General features: G+C 32.1%; 1 protein-coding gene across 3 annotated transcripts in view; it reads right to left on the reverse strand.

Annotated features, from left to right (window-relative positions):
- Positions 1-2425: 2425 nt before the first annotated feature.
- Positions 2426-20447, reverse strand: part of LOC124367880 (C-factor-like) — a 29162-nt gene continuing 11140 nt past the window's right edge. For 2 of the 3 annotated variants that reach the window (XM_046825063.1, XM_046825062.1), the window contains exons 2-6: positions 14724-14855; positions 10921-10972; positions 9622-9815; positions 7092-7253; positions 2426-2781 (exon numbers count right to left, since the gene is read on the reverse strand). In XM_046825063.1, the coding sequence (XP_046681019.1) occupies positions 2557-2781; positions 7092-7253; positions 9622-9815; positions 10921-10972; positions 14724-14852 (762 nt within the window). In that variant the 5' untranslated portion in view covers positions 14853-14855 and the 3' untranslated portion in view covers positions 2426-2556. Of the gene's footprint in view, positions 2782-7091; positions 7254-9621; positions 9816-10920; positions 10973-14723; positions 14856-18539; positions 18669-20447 lie in introns of those variants that run through there. The other variant, XM_046825061.1, reaches the window with a different exon arrangement.

A 20447-nucleotide genomic window follows, 5' to 3' on the forward strand; every position in this document is an offset into this window, starting at 1 on the left:
TGAAGACTTGTAATTTTTAAATACCTATACACTGTGCTGATTTAGTGAAGGTTTTTATCAAATATAACCAAGTTTTATATTTTACCTTACAGATAAAAAATCGAATAATTTTCAATATGGATTAGTTGATTCTGATACTTAATTCTCAGTGATGTCTATTTATCGAGGATTCTTTATACCGCGGCTTTGTTCACTTGATTTCAAAACCAATGTTTTATTAAAAATTGTGAATAAAATCAATAGAAGTGTGCTTAAAATAAACTTGGTAAATCATGGTTTCACAACCAGTGATGTTGTATCTAAATCGATAGAATTTTCCAATAACCAATCGTGAATAATAGCTGATCGAATAAAACGTTATTGGCGAATTTTCTGTTTGAAAAATTGTAAATTAATAATTATCTTATTAACAAAATTGTATTTTGCTCATAATTTGTATTTTATTCATGATCAGCATGATCGTGAGTTTGCTGCATCTATTCGCAACAGCTGATTGTCAGTACACAAATTACCAATTGCTGAAATGTGTTTCTCTTGATTTCTGACTTAGGCATGTTACAACACTTAGGATGATTTGTTTACTCTAAAGTAGATTATAGTTATGTTAGGTCCAATATCCACTTTGAGATCACCAAAAGATCAGATTGCAGATATCGAATTGTCATAGTGATCATTCCTCCTTTATTTTATTAGAGCTCTTTCTTATCTTCTTTCATAACTGGAAATAAGAATAAAATCACATGAAGCTAGTTCAGGTGGGTGTGCCAGTATTACTAGTAACATGCCATTTCTTGCCAAAAACAGACTTTTTGTGTTTGCATCTGCATGGTGAAGATAAAAATACTATCTGTGCCACGGATTGCGGCTCTTTTGGACAAGCCTTATTGTGCAATTCCCTAAACACTTCGAAATAAAAAGCTTGATCAAATAATCCCTGGCCAGATGTTACAATTTTCAACATTGTCAGTTTGTACAGTTGATAGTCATCCAGAAGAGATTTGTCATCAATATATTACCATCTAAAAAACGAAAAAACCACCCTTACATTTGAGTTTTAGCATCATCTTTGTAAGTGTTTTCTACATTAAAACTGTTAAATTTCACAGTTGCATCTTATTCACTTTACGTGCAATCATAAAAAACGAAATGAGAACTAAACACCTTTGGCAAAATAAAACATTACAGGAAAAGGAAACATGCCAGGTCGACAACATGGGCTACATTAAACTGCCAATGTGTTGTGGTATACCTGCTTAGTGTGAGTCACTGCTCCGTCAGTTATTCTGGCTCTCTGGGGTACCCTTTTGTAATTCTTGAAAGGATCTAAAAGCAGTCCTTTGAATAGTCAAAGATGGTCAAGGTCCAGAAATTGAATCTTACAGGTTGTTTTAAAGATTGAGTGGTAGGGGCTTGACAGTCCTAACAAAACCTCTTTACTATAGATGTGGTTCACTGCAACTGTAACTGCCTCGCCACAACGCTCTGAAACTGAAACCTACAATGAAAAAGTAGATTCCACAGGAGTTTTAACAACGCAACATTGCAAAGGATTCTGGACTGTAACGATGAGATAACTACGACACTCTATACTACGAGTCCAGGAGGCTGTATTTTTATTCCCGCCTTTTCTCTTCTCCTATACTATTTGTTATTGATTGGGAATTTATTTCTATTCAGCACTTATTTATAGCTTATATTTATCAACCATTTCAATCTGTAATTAAAGAAATGTTTTAATATTTTCCACTCTATATCCGATACACTTATGTAACGACAAATATGGTGTTTGTTAGCCAGAACTGCCTCACAGTTCAATCTCATTACAATGGTTCCACGTCCAATGTTTTGGCACACCTCTACTTTAAAGGCATTTTTCATTTTTAAGCCTTAATAGTGAAGGACCTCCAATCAGCTTGATGAGTGACCCCTGTCATGGAAATATCTACCGAGATTGTTTCAAACATGTTACTTGCCACTATGAATATTGTATACACGGCTTTGACTAGTTTTAGACACATTGTCCATGCCCTTGCTTGAAATTACGCCATCTCAGTGGCCTAATTCCCCTGCAAGTCAATTGTAGGAAATAATACCTCTTGCATAATTTTATAAATCTGTTTCGTGGGTTTCTTGTATTGAAAGTAAAATATTATATTATTCAAAAGGACTTTGACTTTGCAGGGGAATTAAAATTCTCTAGCATTTTAACATTATTGGACTTATTTGTATCCTTATTTTTTTAGCCCTGATAAGTGATTAGATTCCTTCAGTAATAGTGGCCTGTCACGTTCTAAAATAACAATAACTAAAAACTAGTTACATGTTTTACTTCCATCCTATTTAGGCTAAAACTTTATCACATAGAGTTTTATTCTTGGTGTAGACTCTTAGGAGTGGAGAGGATTTTTTATGTAGGAAATCAGAATAACTGTACAATAGGAGAAGATTATAATTATCTTTTTATCTTTAAAACATTGTAAATATATTGTTGTTTATCATAATACTTTTAGAATTATAAATTTGTGATGTTTGTGGTTGTGTGCATTAATTGCATGATCACCACGGTAGCTCTGCTCCGTCGTGCTGTATAAAGGCACCGTTGTTCTTGTCACTGAGGCTCAGGATGACTTTGATGAGACCCTGTACACTTTGGGTAGGGGTGACGAGAGCGTTGGGCCCTCCCATGTCAGTTTGTACCCAGCCGGGGTGTAATACCAGCACCCCCACCCCTGCAGGTGCCACCTCCTTCTGTATTGTGCGGGCTGACATGTCCAGAGCTGCCTGGTTTACAAACAGAATACATACAGATCAGAGTATTATCTATTATATTACAATACATGTAGTGAAACCTAAGATAAGGTAAGTAGTTGCTGTGTTAGGATTGGCTTATCCAAAAAATGTCAGACTAACTGTTGTTAATGCAACACAAAACAATGAACTGTCCGTAATCAGTGTCCTAATTCATTAAACCAAGCTGCACCTAATAATAACTTAAACAAATCCACACAAATTTTGGTAATCCAGTCTCAATGCATAATGTATTACTGTGAAGATCCAAGTGTAACATGGTTTACAAAAAAACGGACTCGGCAGTATGTGAAGGTTCGATGTTAATGTATTAACTGACCTTGACAGATAGTTTATTGAAAATACTAACATTTTTATGATTTTTAATGGTATTAAACTGCTGTTATAAATAAGAAAATTCTTAAATACAGGGTTCCCACTCAATCTAAATACTCAAATTCACGGCTAAATTCACGGTTTTCACGGTTAAAAAAATTAAAATTCAAGGTCGGAAAGTTTTCATGAACAACGTTACCGGTACAAACAAAATCGTGTTGGAGAGGGGCGAAGTTGAGGACGTAAACACTACAGATGCGGCAGAGCGGTAAAATACAATATAAAACTTCTTCCCATTTGGGACTAACGATGTCATTGGTCGTGCAGGAATTGAAGGAAACGTCTAAAAGAACGAAATAACAATAGGCTTCGGTTACGACGCAAGCAATGAGCGGCGAGCCCCGATTTTATGTGCGATTTGCTACATAATGAATATAACAAGGCATATTATTTTTACAAAACATCATCATAAACAGTCATCAAAGCAATGACAAAGACAAATTTCAATTATAATTAGCATGCACATAGCTCATAATTTTCTTTAACTTACAAGTTTGTTGAAATCTGAAGAGAACTTTGTTGACACAGGTTAGACAAGATGCAGGGTGACAGGATTCGTTACGTTGGCTAAGGCTAACTCGTTTGAGTCCATGAAGTACACTTGCGTGATTATTAAATTATTTTCTTGTTTAACGCATTATTATTATTATTTCGATCAATTTCTTCCACAGGAAAATTTTCACATAATCACAGGTTCACATTTTAATTAGTACATAAGAAAAGGCAATTTTATTGAAATTAAAATAACATATAAACGTTAAATGTATAAAAATTATATACAACTTGTTATAAGAAAAGTTATTTGGTACCAGTTTATAAAAAAAAAATTATATTTGTACACATAAATAAAGATATTGATAAAAATGTCTAGAATAAAAAGTGAATTACGATTTGCACTTTTTGCTAAGTTCCTGTATCTTATCGTCTAACTCAGCTGCCCTTTTCCTGACGTCGGACAAAACCTGGAATTTTTGTGCTTCCAATTCTTTTTTTCTATTGCAGCTTGCTTCCTCTCTTTCTCAGAATTAATTTTGTCTTTCATTTCTTCTCGTTCGTTGTTTTGCCAAGTGCTCCGAGTAGTGGGCGTGGGAATTTTTGGCAGCATGAACTAATTCATTAGTGATTTCCATTGCCTCCAATCCTCCTGCTGCTGATACGCCGTCACAAACTTTTCTCAACGCGACTAAACTCTCCTCCTTCAAGTTTTCAACTATACACTGTTTGTTGACAGAGAAGGCCTCTTTCAACAGAAGAATTTCCGTGAGAAAGTGTCAGAATGAGTTGAATGAAAAGCTTTAAATCTTTATATCAATTCTCACAATAAGAATAAGATTGGAGTGTCGAGCTGGGGAAACAAATCTTTCATGTTGAGGACATGAACCAGCTGTTGTCCGAGGATGGGGGAGTGGAGTACACGATATACCCCTCCCCTTCCACTCTCATTGACAGTAGACAACAAAGGTTATTTTTACCATAACATCGCTGCACCACATTACAATAAATGAACCTTGTACTACGATATGTTTTTCATCTGCATGAAATGATTAATAGCGTTAACGTAGTCGTATGGAACCCGACAAAATTATACTTGGACGACTTCCTCGATTTGTAGTTTTGTAGTAATAAAGCTTAACACTACAAAGTTACTTGACGTTTGTTGTTTCCTGGTTAGAAAAATTGCAATGGTTTTTTTCTAACGTTTTTATAACATGACGTTTCATTTGCAATATTTTACTAATACATTTATAGAATTTAAACACACATTCACCATAAAAGATTTAAAACCGTGTACACTCGTAATATCCCATGCAGCTTAGGAATCATAAAAAAATATTATTGATAAGGAAAACGCATATCACTACCGTTTAATTATCTAAAGAGATGAAAAATAAAAATTGTTTTCTCAAACGACCTTACTGGTAATTAAAAACAGTTATATAGGCCTATAAAGTTATGGTCTCGCTGCGTTAATTGATATGTGTCGTGTAGGTTCTGCTCCGTCACATTATTATACTATTTATTTACGCAAGACCCTAAATTAATTCAATTTATTGTCCACCATAAATTAAAATTTTTTATAATTATTACATTGTGTTAACAGTCATTACACACACAACGATATAGATATCGTACTGAATAGCATTTTTCTCATTAATATTTAAATAAAATAAGGGATTTAATAGAATGAAATTAAGTTAAAATGTAATTTAAAATTCCTTACATTAGATTAAGGATTTGTATACTTTTTTTATTTTATGAAAACAATAATAGACTATATCTGATACAATAAAACTCCAATACGAAAAGTGTTTACATTAAACGACAATCTATCAAGTAATTAAATTGTGTTATTAATCCTCGCGTTCAATCAGAGAATGCCTTGTTTACAGCCGCGTAGCGTAGCCAAGGCCCGGAACCTGGCGACAGACAAAGACCAGGCCTCACGTTTGATTTGAGCCGGAAGCGTCATCTCCCACCGGCCCTTCCTTTTCCTCATTTGTTTATAAACCATATTATCAGTACAATCGCTCAGATAGCAGCAGCACCTGTCAAACTTCGTGGTCTATCCCCTACATTGCGTGCTACTTTTTACTTTGCAATAGCGAAGGTCAACTTTCCCATATGATCGTCTGACGACGACCCGGTGTTGATTTTATTTATTCAAAAGTTGTAGAGATTTTTCACGGTATGTAAACAAAATTCACGGCTTATTTAAGGTTTTTTCACGGGTGAACGAGAAATTCACGGCTTATTCCCGGTTTCACGGTTTTCACGGTCGGGTGGGGACCCTGTAAATAGATCCTGAAAACCCAATGTCCAAAAATATCTTGGTCGTTACTAACCACAATTTATTTTATCTAATTGGATACAGAAAGGAAGAACTTTATTTATCACAATATTATTACCAATTCATCATAAAATAATAATACTAGATTCATGATATAGCATTAAGTATAATGGTCCAAAAGTTTGACAAATTACATCATTTCATAATCCTTTTTATCTTCAATTCATTGTAAAATAAATACTAGATTCATGATATAACATTAACTATAATGGTGCAAAAGTTTGACAAATTACATCATTTCATAATCCTTTTTATCTTCAATTCATTGTAAAATAAATACTAGATTCATGATATAACATTAACTATAATGGTGCAAAAGTTTGACAAATTACATCATTTCATAATCCTTTTTATCTTCAAAGACTTAAGCATTCTTTTACACCAACTCACACAGCACCTATACATTTATATAACGGATAAGAAGATAAATAAAGATTTAACCCCCGGGCTTAGCCTGTTTGGAGGAACATTTATTTATATATATATATATATATATATATATATATATATATATATATATATATATATATAGTTTTCTTATTACTAATAAGAATATACATTATTCTTATTAGTAACATAGCTACTACAATGCAAATATTCAATAAGTTTGCAATAAATATTAAAGAGTTAACCCTAAATGAATTCATGTATCCTAATATTTCTTTTTTTATTCCTAAAAATCACAGATAATATTCTCTTTTAGAGCATGTATTCCAAGTAAGCCACCCGTTCCCTTAGACCTCTTCTAAATTTCTACTAATATCAACCGAAGCATACGTATGAATTTGTATTATTATGAAATTAACATTAATAAATATTTGTATAGAATAACAATATGAACTGCTGATAACAATCTTTCTTGTTGTTGTGACAACTCTCACAATGTTTTATGTGAACCATTTATGCACAACATATTAACAATAACCAATCAATTTCACAACTTTTGACTTCAGAGAACTTTGACTTTGACTTCAGAGATATCAACGGATAAAATTATTTAAAATATCCAAATATAATAATAGATGGAGCACATATTTTCTGATAGTTGCATTATCCTCACCTTGCTCTCTCTGTAGCCCCAGTAACCTCCACCCCACTGACCCTCATTAGACTTGACGGAACCCAGAACCGAGGACATGTAGACAAGAGCAGCTTTGTTCACGCTGATACCTTGCACAGAACTCTGGGCTGCTGCAGCCTTCTTCACCAGTGGAAGCAACTCCTGTGAACATCATATATGGATAAATCATATTGTAAATTATAAGATCATATCGTAATTACTCGCTATTTCTTTTGTAACTACCAAGGCACTGTTTTCATAAAAGTTCTTATGATCATATTTTCACAATTGATTGATTTTTATTGACAATTTGAGGTGTCACAAGGCTTTAGTTGCCATTTGAAAATTTTGACTTTGGGTACGGGGGGCATGGGGGTGAGCACCCCCATTTTGACAATTTGTTTGTTCGTTCCCCCAATTAGTACTACACACTCCCATTTACAGATTTTTGATACTTTGGCTATTAGTCTTTTAATATGAGTTTGAAGTTTTCAAACTAACACCTGTATGTAGTCAGTTATAGCATAAATAACATGTATTTCTTTTATAAAAAAGGAGACGTATTTTGGCTTTTTCAAAAACCAAAATTGGAGGATTAAAAAATTCCATTCAATTGTCATAAGATATATAAAATTAAAGAGCGTTCACATGGAACAGAATGCCACAAATTTAATTTGAGCTCTTTAGCTTTAATAGTTTTTTAGCTACAGTATTTTAGAAAATACTGAGACATGACCAAAAACTGCCTTTTTGTGAACTTTTAAAAGCCAGTCACTCAAAAACCAAAAGGCAGAACAATTTAAAATTTTTCAATGTAGTAGTCTTGGTAGGTACAAGTTCCATACAAAATATCATCAAAATCCGAGAGGTCAAGGTCCAGACCATTAGTTGATTTGATATGGAATGACCCTATTATATTCTAGCCATTAAGTCTCCTGCTTCACTACAACAAACTTAACCCTTTGAGTGCCGGAGCATCACTATTTGCGACTTCTGCAGTTACGCTTATATTTTATATAGTATTTATCTAAATTGGCTCAATGACTATACAAACGCATTCCAAAGGCTTCAAACGTAACTTTTGATGAAGTTTTTTTGAATTTTGGGTAGATTCTGATTTTTACGGCGGTTATAAAGAGAGCGCGTCCTAGCCGAATTTAGAATTGAGAGCGACACGGTCGAGCCGTCACACGTTTTGTTTGCGCTGGTGTTTATTTCACAAATTATTGTAAATATTGAAAGTTTTTTAAGTGTAAATGGGTTTGTAGTGTTAGTATCTTCATATTATTTTGTTTGTTTATGTTGTTCTAGTCTGTGTATAAGTAGAACAATGACTTGGCCGTGAGTTACGGTCAAATAACAGCAAGTACTTACTAAATAAGCAGCTAGTACTTTACTAAATACATTTGTATAGTTTTTATGTTTTTTTGTGTTTGTTCAGTGATATTTATAAACAATGAGTCGTAAAAACATTGCTGACAATGAAGACCTAGTATTGCAGGCATTAGATTCAAGTATTAGCAGTGTAGACAAGGCATAGAGTGTCAGGTTAGGTTAGAAACTTTCTAGTTTTGTAGCGGTTCATATTTTCACATTTATTTTCCAAACTTTAATTATAAGTATAAAAAAAGTTTTTGTCTTTTTGTAAAGAATTAAATGGAGTATAAGATAGCATAACTGAAAATGAAAAAATAAAATATTTCAATAACACTACGTTGTGTCAAAATAAAAAACAAAATGTTTTTTGCTCATAAAGTTTTTGTTAATATTTTTTTTATTGGTATAAAAACGTTAAATTACTAATGAATGTATTATATTTATAAAAAAAAATATATTTATCTATAAAACAAACAAAAAACCCAGGACATTATACCAATAAATAATTTTTTTATTAATTTTTTAACCAGACCCTTGCAAAATCAGGCATTTTGGCTCGGCATTTCATGCATACCATATAGCAAAACGCTGCGGCACTCAAAGGGTTAAAGATGATAGTGGTTGTATTTCCTAACAATAACAATAAGACGCAACATATTACAAATATAATTTAAGATTAGATGTTAATAAACTGAACATAAGCTGATGTCAGAATTCGGTGCTACTGCCTTTTATTCTACATATGACAAAGACGTGGTGTACGAATTCTCTGTTTTTGAATTGACAGTAGTTACAAGACGCTCAATATAACAACTATGTGCTGCTCTCCTATTGGATATTCTTAACTGACTTCCTTGTATCGCTGAATTATGATGCTTGTATAGAAGAGTACTTATAGTGGTTGGAATTGACTCACTTACTAATCAAGAAATATTAGAAACTATTTGAACTGAACAGCATTGAAGTTTGCACTAGCACTTCCCCAGGGTTGTTCATTAAGAGATGATTTTGCAAATTCAAGGCACCTCTTCACTCAATGGTTTCTAAAGTTTCTGGTCCAAAAGTTTTTGGTCCTACATCCTGCACTATCTCTGTCTTAAACTCATGTCTGATGTATTGTAGGCACGTATAATAATATAATTGTTAAAAATACCTTGGTGAGCATAACTGGGGCCACAGCGTTAGAGACAAACTGTGCTGTCATGCTGTCTGGAGTGATTGTCTCTAGTTTGGACTCTCTGTCCAACAGGATACCAGCATTGTTAAGGAGCACGTTGAGCCCTTTGTCCCCTACAATCTTGCTCACCTTCTCCCCAAACTCCTTGAAGGTGTCAAACTTTGTTACATCTGCACAAGAAACAATGTTTGGTATTAACTGTTAGAAAAAAAACTATTAAATCTGATAATTCTGCTCTACGTGAGGAAGTTAAAGTGAATAAATAGATCATATACTATGGTTACCAACATCCTTTACTACATTCATATATCCTCCATTTCTGTTTGGTGTAATGGCATTTTTTTCTGTTTAGTTGTATTTTTAACTACTTTTAAAAAAACACTCTTTGACTTTGTATATTCCAACCAGAAACTAAACATGATACTGGACTTCCTTAAAACTAGATAAGGGAGGTCGACCCTACAGCAGATAATAACTGTAAAACAGGTTTGAGTTTGTAAGGAAAGTAATTGTCTATTTAAGTTATTTACCTTCTGAATGTGTATGTTCATGTATTGCCTCATTTAATTTTTAAATTGCTGACATAATTTCAATAAGGTGACATTTTGTACTGGGTGAGATAGAAAGCTCTAGTTTCCACTGTTATTAAGACCTTTTAAATGAGGTGTCACTTGAGGGGTCTTTACATTTAAAAGTTTTGAGCCGCCTCCCCAAAATCCCATTTTGGAAAAATGGGTAAAGTTGCAACAGTGACTAAAAACTTCATTTTTATTTCCTAGAAGGATGCCCCGAGTTCCATCCCTCCATCTTTATCCATCAAAAAACTTAACAGAGTGTATCCTTACTTTTAACTTCCCCTGTAGTAGGGATAGGATTATTGAAAATGGGGTTATTAAAGTTCCAGTTTATAAGAGGTAAATTATAAGAAGAATGCATTGTTTTTCACACTTAAGTCGTTTTAAAACAAAGTTACAAAACTAAAACTTTGTATGGAGTTTTTTTGATCATAACTACACCATAAAAACGATACTGTCTCACTACAAAATGTCTTTTAAGATAAGTATAACAAAAGTAAATTTGTAATGGCAATTTACTAATCCAAAAATTGATTATATGACAAAGGCTTGGTACCATCAACTTCAGATGATTGTGTCTCTCGTGTATATATATATGCATTATTAACAATAATGTAGCTATATTCATGTGCATACAAATATATTCTGTAACAACATTTAGACTACCAAAGTACAAAGCACCATGTAAAACAGATCTTACCTAAAGGCAGAATGTGGAGACTTTTATCTTTGGCAGCCAAGTTATGCAGTTCCTGTAATAATAGAGAACGTTTCAGTTGGTTTTCAAAAATACATAATTATTTTATTATTTTAATAATAAATAATAATACATTTTCAGACAATTTTTAACGGCCCCTGAATGGGATTATACGATTTACTCTAATGTGAGTTAGACCAAGATACCCGAAACCTACTATGTACTACAAAATTTAGTATTGTTTTGGGTTGAGTTGATGAAAATGGGGATTCCCCATGTTTACAACTATCATTATATGAGTGCTTGGAGACAGGAGCTTATAGTGTAAAGTCTTGCAGTATTATGAGGATGTCAATATTAGAGGTGCTTCTTTCCAATGTCTCTACAATGTTCAGGTGGTGCGTAGCTGTGCACGCGATGGAGCCGGCCAAAGTCGTACTATCACACATAAAAACATTGGTCTGTCTTTCCGCAAGTGGACAAGAGTAAGAGGTAATGAGATATTAGTCTATGTTTGCAGAACTGCACATAGTTCTACCAGCATCATCCCTACTAGACTCCATGTACTTGCAGAAGAAATTATGGTTTTATGGGATAGAAATTATTCCAGCCTCCATAACTGACCTAAAGGAAGTTTGGATACTCTCGAGTGTGTTCAGTGATGCCCCTATTGTGGTCCCAAGGATTATAGGTCTATATAATAAGATTGGTTGGAATGTGGAGATGGTGAATTTTCCCCACAACAATTACTGATAAATAATTTAATGTGTCTTGAAAAGGAAATTTTTCCAAAAAACGTCTTGCTACCCAGACAAAGCGGTTCTGCTATATCCTTGTTTGAGCCCACGGATAACAGAGCCTGTTAATGGATAAATGTCTGACACACTATACAATGTCCAGAAAAGTTTTTACGGTTTCGATATCACAAGGAGTTTTGTTTTTATTCAATTAATGTTCCATACTAAGACATTTTATTAATTTTTGAAGCAGATTCCTTAAGTAGGCCATTTATGACACAACTCTACTGTAAAAGATTTATTGTGCAAAGGCAAAGCTTTTATCGTTGCTTGCTGTTCTACCCCACTACTCACATCAAACGGGAGTGAATTCTCTGATAAAGATACTGATTAGATTATTAAATACAACTCACGATGATTCAGATATTTTGTATATTCTTTTATTGTTTTTCATCTTAGAGCATTATAGTGTTATGGAACTAACCTTAAACTTTAATAATTTACAATGTATTTTTCTATAAATCAAATTATTAAAAAAAATTATTCACTCCTAGTTGTATTGCACGTTTTTTTTTTTTTTTAATTTGATTAATTTATCGATCATTACTGTTGTACATGGGCTATTACTATTGTCAAATTTCCACATTTTACATTATTATTAATTTTATACTATGTTATGGAATTCTAATATTATCAGATCATGTTTATGAAAATGGACACTGTATTAACCATTTATATTTCATACTAGCAGTTATCAGCAGCTCTCACACAATTTTCAAAATAGAACTTACACACAATGTCAAGGCGAAACATTGAAAGACGGGATAAAAACTAAGGGAGCTTAAAATATGTGGTAGTGATGAATCGTCACCAAATTTCTCACGTACTGCTAGCCACAAAATTTTCTGAACCACCGTAGCTTCGTGGCATTTCCTGCAAATACAGCTGGTGACGATAAACTTTCACCATTGAACTCGGTTCAAGGGCTAAATATAGTATTATAGTTGTTTATATTTGGTTTGAAAATGGACTAGAGAATAAAACATTTTTAACCAAGAATTTCAAAAGAAGTTCTGAGTGGCCAGCCAGGTAGGTCTTGGAAACCTACTTCGATAGAGGCATCTACTCCTGGTCTAAGATATTTCCAGAGGTATAGTTGAATTTCCCTTGTGGTGCCAACACAGAAAATATACAAAACTATGGGCATATTTGAATTAGTAGTACCAATTATTCAAAACCTGGTCATCCTGAATCATTAGTTAACTACAAAATAAGTAACTACAGCAAATAGTTCTAGTTAAACGAAGTACTTTTATTGCTTTTTTATTCACCAAATCATTTTTACAGCGATATACTTTATACACAGGTTGTTTCTTAACCTGTGTGAAACTTCCCAATTTTATATTATGGAGTCCAAACAAGATATTTATTTAAATGAAAATGGGAGTTTGCATGGATGGCCCAAAGTTAGCTTTCTAGAATCAATTTTACCGCTACTTTCAATAAAGAGTGGCGGAGGGACTTCTGAATAAATTTTTAAAATTCTTATCAAAACAATTACTTTTTTATAGAAAACTTTTTGGACAAAATTTTTTTAAAGTCTGCTTAAAGTGCTTAAATCCAATCAAAGCTAAGGTTTTACATTGTCCAATTTTGTCTTCTGTTCTAGACAATGTGTTAGACTTATCCCATACCCCATCACCTCAGTTGTGCATTACAAATATTGCGTTTAGAAAATTAAGACTGTATCAACGTTACTGACATAATAGAATAATTATTAGAAGGTTACAGTTACGAGGCCCTAAACTAACTCTATTTTGAATGGAGGAACCTTAGAAACTTCTAAATTTCACTCCTATTCTTATTATATCAAGACCTTCAACTTAAGATGTCACACGATGAACAGCAGGTGTCACACGATGTATGGCCATATAACAAAGCATCTAACTGAAGAGAAGTTTTAACCCATATTCAAGCAGTACCCATTTTGTATAGAAGAGCTATAATGAGTTTTCTTGGTGGCCTTGCTTTTGTCTCATAACAACCTCTAATGTTTAGGTATTTCTTGATGGGTCGCACATTTAAAATTATTGAGTTGCCTCCACCCACAATTTTAGAGAGAGGAGGGTAATTTTGAAATCACTCAATCCTCCTCAAGTGATGTCATTACATATCCTCGATGAAAGTTTGAACATTTTCATTGATTAAAAGTTTTAGGTGGGAAGGTGGAACTTTTGTGACACCCGGTATATTTGATATACAAGCGCAATGTTACAACAACATTTATTTCCAACTCATCATTTTACTAGCATTTTACTAGCATTTCCAACTAGCATTTCAGGCAGTAGTATAAATTCCAAATTCCTGCCATACTGACATTATACGAGTGGTCCGACCGTGAATTTAAAACACAAGCAACCGGCAGAAGCACGTGGCACAGCTGTCTGGTTGTTTCACTGTTCTAGGTCCATCTGTACATCTAACCTTACCTTGGACTGCTCACAACAGTGTTAACTCTCTGTGCTGCGTTACATCTAAGCAAAGTCAGCGAAACGTAAACATGCTGTGCCTAGTCTTTCTGACAAACTTAAAATTACTGAAACGTTATAAAAAGGTGCAAGTGGATCAAGCATAGCTACTGTCTAACACCTACAAGACTTGGCGACAATAAAGTGAGTACAGAGCTTTAGAAAACAAAACTAGCTCTTTCAGGTTAATTTGGTGCTGTTTTTTATCACATTGAGGTCACTGTACCAAATAATATATGCGCAATTCTATATGTAATACTGTACTCAATAAAAAGTGTCATTAAAAAGTGTAAGTGTGATATGTATTTGTAGTCCAATAACATGTTTATTTGCATCCTATCCATCCCACTAACCTTCAAGAAAACTAGACTTTTTTCAGAAACTTTCAATTAGCGAACACTCCCTGCACTAATTAATTGTTTCATATAATCAGCGCTCTACTACAATAAGAAATGTCGTACAATCTGTGATGTCAATACAGAATAACAATGAGATTGGTTCCTGCACACAACTTTTCCTTGTGTGTGCTGTTGAAACTTACCTTGGCCTCGGCAGGTTTCCTGGCTGTAGCGATGAGAATCTCTGGCTTAGCAGTGGGATGGCTTAGGAACTGTCTGACCAGTTCCAGACCAATCCCTCGGTTGGCTCCAGTTATCAATAGAGATCTCATTCTCTGGAAAAGACAACAGTACTAATATTATGTGTACTTGTACACTTGACAATTACAAGAATATAGAGGGTCAGAAGATAAAACAGAATGAGAACATTTATTTTCTCTTCCTAAAAAAAAAAAAAAAAAACATTTATTTCAAACAAACCGATGGAAACATAATGTATCCACTCAATATTTAAAATAATCATACTAGTTCCTTCCTATGGATTCCTTCACAATTAGTGAGATTGGCCACGGTCAGACAATTAAAAAAAGAAAACATACCAATGCATAAATAAAATCAAGACTCTTATGACTCAACATTAATATACCATTCATGTTAATTAACTTAGGTGAAATTAAATAGAACAACACAAACATGGACAGTTTTCATGAAATAACAAGGAAAGATCTTATTGCTTGAATGTGCACAAGATTTTCTAAAGATAGTAACCATTTTGTGTGTTAAAAAAATCTTAATGTTTGAATTTTTTATATAATCAGTAGTTTTGTTATAGAATCAAGGTGCAAGAAAATTTTAGGTTTTCATAAAAAAATGTATTGCATGTTTTGGATTATGAGTTCAGGATTTCTAAGTCTATTTCTGTATGATTTACAGTGTTGAAGAGCTTTCTCACTTTATTGTAAAAAATCACAATATTTTATAAATACAAATATTTTTCAGAAGGAATTTTTAACCTTTTGTATAAGGGCAATGAAGGTTTTCTTTTTGACGTTCTCACAATTGATCTCATGAAACGTTTTTGATACATTAGTATTTGTGTTATAAGTATGAGCCCAAATTTACTAATCCGTATTCTATTCTGCTTTCAATTAATGAGAATTATAACATACTGAAAATATTTTTAATAGATATATCTTGCAAAAAAATAAAAACATCTTAATGAACAAATTAATCACAGTTCACTAATAGACAAATCGTAATCAATGTGTAAATTTGATAGGAATTTACACTTATGGCATACAGTTCCATCATTATATGGAAAGTGTTTTAATAACAAGTGGTTTCGACACTTTTGAATACTCTAAGGCAAAGGCAGGAGAACACAACGGTGTAATAAATGCAACAAAACTTTTAAAAAATTAGCATTTTTGGCATCTTTTCTAAACCATCCGAGATAAAGCAAACATTAAATACATTTTAGTTTATTAGAAGTATTTTTTTTTTTTTTAATTGGAAATATGCTGAAAGTTACAATTGCATTATATTTTTACAAAGAGTACTTCTTTGGTAACCTTGGATAAAAATTTTGATTTATTAAGAATTGTTATTGAGATAATAGTAAGAATAAAACTAATTCAGTACAACATTGACATCTTTAATCACCCTATATGTACGAGAAGCGAAATAAATTAACTTTTTTTCAAAAGTATCAATAATTAGGGACCTTAAAAATGAGGTTTGGGTAGACCTATCTTTACATATGAAAATCATTAAAAAAGTGTCCCCTAACACTCCCCCCCAAAGCTACATTCTGGGGTATTTAGAGTGTTAAAAATTATTTTCACAAACTCCTATGGGAATGAAATATGGGGGTTTATGTAAAAACGAAGAAGTTAAGATTTTCGGTTCAGCCGCTATACATTGCAGACAAGTGGTCTGCTTCAGATAGTTTATTCATTGTTATATTTAACATTAAAGTGTAATTCTTGATTTCATAAAAATGAACCTAATTTTTATTTATCAAAATTTCTAAAAACACAACAATCTCAGTCAAATTACATAATGTTTGTAGCTCTACAAAAAACAAATTATAATTCTCTTACCTCATGTTTGTTAAACAATTACAATTTCTTCTATTAAAATCTAAGTAACTTCTTTCAAGCATCTCAAACTATATACTATTTTACTAGTAAATAGAATCATAAATTTCACTTTGCAATGAAATAATAACAAAAAACTAATCATGTATTATAGGTTGCCTTTTCAAAAACAAGTAAAACGTTAAATAATACTTCTTTAAATTATTGAAGCTCTTTTCTTATTGTAAATTCTATATTAATTTAAAACATATAATACTTTTTTGTAAAAATAAAACTTAATGAACCTCCCCTTAATCTTAAACTAATTTGCTTAAGTTCTCACATGGATGACTGGATCATCATCCTGTTTTGTGTAAAAAGATTTTACTGTTGCCCAAAATTCCAGGAATTAGTATTTTCTTCATTTTCCTGGCCGCCACAAATAGTCTTCTCCTTGTGTGTGTATATATATATATATATATATATATATATATATATATATATATATATATATATATATGTGTGTGTGTGTGTATGTATGTATAGGTGAGTTCATGATCAAATTCATGTATCTTGTGGAAAATCTCTTTTTGAACTTCTTTTCCAAACAGGAAAATTTATATACATTTACGGAGATTAATCATTTAATTTTGGATGCATTTATTTTAAATAATGTAAGTGTATAAGAGTACAAATTACTCCTGTACTCAAGAGAGGTTATTTTATGAAGACTGCATGACCAGTAAAATCTTGGCTGATAACTTTAATACATTTTTAGCAAAGGTGTTCCTTATCTTGTGTATTACATCATATTGACACATTAATCTTTCTAAATCATTTCTGATTCTTATTTGGTTATTCTGGAAACTATTAATAATATACACACAATCATACACCAATACCCCATTATCCAAACTAAGTAACAAAAACGGTAAAATTATCTATTATTTGAACTTTGAGGGGGCTGGAGAGAAAAGGGTCTCTTGGCAAAATAATCCTCTAGTAATTGTCTACTGACTGGAGGATTTGAATTAGAAAAATTAGTTATTTAGCCCTTTAATTACAAGAATAAATTTAGTCGATATCCACGTGTATCTGAAGCCCATGGGACACTGCAAAATGTCAAACATCTTATGTAATATATTTTTAATTTTTTGTTTGTTTCTGCAAACAAATTGATCCCAGCAATTTAATATCTTATATGGAAAATATATGAGAAAATTATTTATAGAAAAGGTAACGGTACAGAAAATATTATCTTCTTTCTAATATTCTTTCTTCATCCAAAAAAGGGATGAATTAAAAACTACCTTCTTGCAAAATTTGTAAATTCAGACATGCACTTGGCTTAATTCATCAAGTATTCCATTCATCATTTGACTAACAATGAAACATATGATTGACTCTTTTATACATATATGTCTATATACTGCTAATAAAACATGTTAAAAATGTATATTTTCACTTGTACTGAAGTATAATGACATTATACCTATTATGAAGATGAAAGTTAACATTTTTTATGTTAACCCAACACGGTGAAGTTCAAGAATTTTTAGAAAATGACCACAAGAAGTGGTCCAACATCTACGAGCTTTTTTCACTGTTAACTCATTTTAATAACTAAATTATTATTTGTAATTTCAAATTATTTTTTGATCAAAGATGTACTAACTTAATATTACTCCTACCATCATATAAGCAAAAATTTTTATAAATAACTGATAAAAAAATCCAAAAACTAAAAAGCGTTTTATTCATATTCAGTATATATCTTTAAAATAACACATCTCTTACTTCTATGACCACAAACAAATAAGTGCATTTAAAAATATTTCAACATTTTACATTGTTCTTATTGGCCGAAAATAAAGATGGCCGCCAGTACACGGAACCTAGCACAAAACTAACGAAATCTGTTGACTGATCCTATTTACTAACCTTAGTGGAAGGCATCTTGGTTTGAACTGTCTTTGGTGGAAGATTTGCTGTTAAACTGACTATTCCAGACTCATAACTGCCTAATATAGTAAAAATGAAAGATATCAGGTGTGGTCATGTGAAGAAATTTGCTGAAATTTGCTGTATCTTATCTCATTTTATTAATAGAGAAGAGAAATTGATAAATCATGTCGTCAATTTAAACAAGTACAGAACCTGATAATACATATATACATGAGTAATCTGTGTCTTGCATAATATCAATGAATATTCTTAATCCACGTTCTTGGTAATTAGAAAATGTAAACTTGAACTTTTGGTCTGGAACGGTTAAGTAAAAGGGTTATAACATAAAACATTAAAGTAATATTATTAATTTTATTAATTTATTTACATTATTAATTTAAATATGTAAATAATCAAATTTATTTAATTTTATCATTACTGTAACGGCTTAAAAAATCACTTGAATATTAAATTAACTGCCCTAAAAAGTTGAAGTGTAATCATTTATATTTATGACTACTTACAATTAGATAATAATCTTCTTTTCGTAATAAAACTTGGTATATAATTATTGAGCTTGCAGTCTCAAATTATATTCATGAACAGAATTAGTATTACATTACAATACTATAATCACTGGGTTACGTTTCCGTTCACCGAGATAAATCATTTCAAGATGACGGAAAGTTGAAGTTTAAAGCTTAATATAGTAAAAACTGATATGGTGGTTAAATAGTTGCACACAATTCACTTGTAAAGCACATGTTTTTCACAATGCATATCTAAAGATAAAGAATCATGGATAAAAAGTCGGAAGTTAAGGTATTTGTGAATAAATGACAATAACAATCCTTACTGTCACATTAAAGTCCAACACCAAGCTGTTTACAACAATCAGTTTGTAAATATCGTAATTGCATACACTTATGGCATTTAAATCAGTTACATGTAGTATTTTTTAGCTCTCAAACATTTGTGAGCAGATCCCCTAGAATAGTTTACGCTTATGTATTGCCTTCAGGGATATATTTTGTTAGTCATGTGTGGTGTCATAAGTCATCTTTATTGCACAACATAATTTCATAAATGAACTGATGAATTGTCAATATAACTAAATACTGGTCTAAGAATAAACAAAAATTCAAGATGATAAATACATAAATGGATATATACATAACTATCACAGACTTTAATAAATATATATATATATATACTAGCGGGCCCGGCGCGCTTTGCTGCGCATTTCAATAATTTTTTGCAAAAGTTGCCCGCGGCTTCGCACGCAATTTCCCGTTGAAAACAGTACACTATATTCACTTATTCTTTTTCTATCACATTCTAAACATTGCTGAGATAATTGATAGTCGTTCCATCGTGAGCCTCTTGGGCGTATTATGAAGGTATGTACCATATTCCTGCCTCTATCTAGCTGTTACCCACGGCTTCGCACGCAAATCTTAAGAACCGAAGTCCTTATATTACTTAGTAATTTTTTTTTTTACTATAATAAATTTTAGATTAAATTAGTTATATCTCCGATGCCACGATTGAGCTTGCTTTGTTGTCTCGATCGAGAGAATATGTACACAAGGAGTTTTGAGAACCATACTTCTGTCAAAAAAAACAACTAAGGTTGATTTTATAACATTCTTTATATTTGTAGCCAACGTAAGATAGTACTGTAATTATGATATCTGCATTACTCTTCTGATCAAGCATGAGCATGGTTTATATTAAATAAATATTGCAGTTAAAGGTGAATTTTTACGTCAAATTTGAATTGTATTATCTGGATAGTAAAGTCTATGTTTAACAGTGATTGCAAAAACAGTTTAAACAAAATTTGTCGTTTCTCTTAAGCTTACTCTATGCTTTAAAACTATAAGTGTAATATATGTTTAC

Source organism: Homalodisca vitripennis, chromosome 8, assembly GCF_021130785.1.
Source record: "Homalodisca vitripennis isolate AUS2020 chromosome 8, UT_GWSS_2.1, whole genome shotgun sequence".
NCBI classification, from domain to species: domain Eukaryota; kingdom Metazoa; phylum Arthropoda; class Insecta; order Hemiptera; family Cicadellidae; genus Homalodisca; species Homalodisca vitripennis.